Source organism: Mus caroli, chromosome 2 (genome assembly GCF_900094665.2).
Source record: "Mus caroli chromosome 2, CAROLI_EIJ_v1.1, whole genome shotgun sequence".
Taxonomy (NCBI): Eukaryota; Metazoa; Chordata; class Mammalia; order Rodentia; family Muridae; genus Mus; species Mus caroli.
The window spans coordinates 34,999,724-35,002,971 of record NC_034571.1 but is presented as its reverse complement, the minus strand read 5'-3'; the positions used below and the strand labels follow the sequence as shown (position 1 = coordinate 35,002,971).

The 3,248-nt window shown below is 41.0% G+C and overlaps 1 protein-coding gene across 4 annotated transcripts in view; it reads left to right on the top strand.

Annotated features, from left to right (window-relative positions):
• The window catches only part of Scai (suppressor of cancer cell invasion), a 110,915-nt gene that overhangs the window by 48,731 nt on the left and 58,936 nt on the right, over nt 1-3,248 (top strand). For all 4 annotated transcript variants that reach the window (XR_003835591.1, XM_021149060.2, XM_021149052.2 and 1 more), the window contains one exon: nt 1,643-1,774. Coding sequence is in view for 3 of the 4 variants with exons in the window: in XM_021149060.2 (XP_021004719.1) it covers nt 1,643-1,774 (132 nt within the window). In the remaining variant the exon portion in view is untranslated. The remainder of the gene's footprint in view (nt 1-1,642; nt 1,775-3,248) is intronic.

Here is a 3,248-nt window from a genome sequence, read left to right as displayed (position 1 = left end):
ACTCAGAAATCCGCCTGCCTCTGCCTCCCGAGTGCTGGGATTAAAGGCGTGTGCCATCAACGCCCGGCCTATGGCTTTTCAAAACAGGGTTTCTCTATGCAGTCCTGGCAGTCCTAGTACTCACTCTATAGACCAGGTTGGCCTCAAATTCACCTTTGCTTGCTTCTGTCTCCCAAGGACTGGGGCCCAGCAACAGCTTCCTATTTCATTTGCATGAGAATCTGTATGTTATCCTGGTTTTGATGCTGAAATTATCCCATTTTGCCAATAGAATTTTTCCTTCAGGCTGGAGAGCTGTCTTCTAGGCCTGTTGAAACTTTTTTAAGCATTTTCGTCTAAGATTTTCCAGATCATCATGTACTTTGTAGGCCTCATTGCTTTAATTAGCCAGTTGCAGTTCTCCAAGGAGCTCTGGCTTTCTCCCTCCCTCACAGTTGTCCTCCCTCATGCACATTCTGCTCTGGCATCACCTACAAGCTGCCCCTTTTTACATTGCACATGCATACAGGCCTGGGTGTCCATTTAATGGCTGGAGACTGAAGTATCTAGGAAAGAGAAGCCATTTCTCTATTCTTAAATTTTACTTTTAACAGCTGTCTGTCTCTGTGTTTCTGTCTCTCTCTATATCGTTTTAGTCTATGCCTCTGTGTTAGAAATTGTTTTGTCTTTTTTATACTCGTTATCTTGCCTTTTTTAGGGTGTGGTGTGTACACATGCACGATCTCTCTCTTCTCTCTCTCTCTCTCTCTCTCTCTCGCTCTCTCTCGCTCTCTCTCGCTCTCTCGCTCTGTGTGTGTGTGTGTGTGTGTGTGTACTCGCACTCGCGCACACACACGCACACATGTGTTGTGTGCTGGAACTTATTGTGTGATGAGTGTCATTTGTCAGTTGCTGTCCACCTTGATATTTTAAATAGGGTCATTCACTGAAACTTAGAGCTAACTAACTCAGCTAGCCTGGCTGTCTAGCAGTCCCTAGGGGTCTGCCTGCCTCTTACTCCTCATCTCTGGGATTATAAGTATGTGCCACCACACCCAGCTTTTTGTATGGGTACTGGGTTCATGCTCAGGTCCATGTGCTTTTGTGGCAGGCACTTAACCTGCTGGGATATTGCCTCAGTCCCTACCTTCACCCTAATGGAAATGCAAGTCGGCTGAGGGTAAATGCTGGGGTTTGTATTCTGTGAAATACTAACCTGGTTTACTCTTTGGATCATTAGTTTGTGTGTTTTAATTGTTACAATAATAAAATATGGAGAAGATGTGAGGATTATTTTCTAGGATGAATTTACAGAATTAAAATAGACAAATAGGTAAAGGTCAATATTTCAGATTATTCATCAGACCATATGCCTACAATAGAGTAGGAATTCAAATTATATTTATTAGATGAAAGAATGTTAAAAATAGCTTTGGATATGTTTACATCAATTCTTAACCACTGTCAGTGTGAAATCATTATTTTCCAACTCTGTCTTACATATTTTGATTATTTGAGTAATCAAAAGAATTCTATATTTGCCTTGGGGGAAAATGCCATCAGATATTGTAACTAAGATCTGCCTTCACCTTCTATTCATCAACTGAGTAAATGAGTATATATATATATATATATATATATATAATTTTTTTTTTTTTTACAGGACTGAATTTACTCTTAAAGAAACTATGTCCTCTGGAGGTGCTGAAGATGATATCCCACAGGGAGAGAGGAAGACAGTTACAGATTTTTGTTATCTTTTGGATAAATCCAAGCAGCTGTTCAATGGCTTAAGGTTAGTAGTTAAACTTTTCTCTAGTTCTGTATCTGCCCTGGCTGATTTTTGGTAGGTTTCTGAAAGTTATACATAGAATCATATATAACACTTAAATATTTTATATACACACATATGCGTGCATATATATGTATGTATATAGATATGGATGGATGGGTGGATGGATGGATGGATGGATGTATGAATTAGATATAATTGTTGCTGGGTGAGCTCATACCTATAGTAATTTCAGTACTAGGGAGGCTGAAGGGTGAGGATCACAGTGAGAGCTACAGAATGGCCAGGTCAGCCTGGGCTAAAGGAAGACCCTACCTCAAAAACAAGACAAAGAACAAATGGAAAGAAGTGACTGGAGGCTTTTTCTCTGACAGAAAAGAGTGGTTTTATTATTAACAGTTGCTTATTATTCCATATCTGTACATAGAAACTGTCTTTTTTATCTTATCATTATTGTTATTATCATTTTAATGTGTATGGGTACTTGGCGTGTTTGTCTATGCATTATTTGCATGTTTGGTGTCAGCAGAAGAGGGCATCAGATCCTCTGGAACTAGAGTGACAGATGGTTGTAGGCTGCCATGTAAGCCTCCTGTGGGTTCTGGGGATCAAACTCAGATTGCCTGGTTTGTGTGGCAAGCACTTTTATCCACTGGGGCATCTTGCTGTCTTTAGGGAGTTTTTTGATTGTTTCCTTCCTATATTTATGTTGGTTTAAATGGTAAACAAAATCACAGTGCTTACAGAGCACATAAAATCTACTGGTAGTTGGAACCAGTGCCCAGATGAGGGAAGAGGCAAGCGGCACCTAGGTGCAGTGGTGTCAACTCCTGACACCAGCTTCCCCAAATGATCCTTCCACTCACGCTGTTCATCTTGGCTAGGTTTTTTGGGTTTCTCTTTCTTGAGTTGGTGAAGAGAGCTTTTCGTGTTTCTCTTAGGGGAGGGGTATGGGGTGGCACAGTGCTGGAAATGCAATGCAGCCCTTCATGCATAGTGGTTATTTGCTGTACCACTGAACAATAACCACAGCTGCAGTGTAGTTTTAGATTCAAATTAAAGATTTTTTAATATTTTATTTTTAACTCTGTATATTTGGGTGGATTTGTGAATGCAAGTTCAGATGTCCTAGTAGGCCAGAAATACAGGATTCCCCTGGAACTGGACTTATAGGCAGGTATGAGTTACCCAATATGGGTGCTAGGCAAGGAGGTCAAGGGGCACGTTATGCTCTTAAATGCTGAGCCATCTTTCCAGCCTAAGTATGTTTTTCTTTTTTCTTTTTTTTTTTAATTAGATATTTTCTTTATTTACATTTCAAATGCTATCCCGAAAGTTCCCTGTACCCTCCCCATGCCCTGCTCCCCTACCCACCCACACCCACTTCTTGGCCCTGGCATTCCCCTGTACTGAGGCATATAAAGTTTGCACGACCAATGGGCCTCTCTTTCCACTGATGGCCGACTAGGCCATCTTC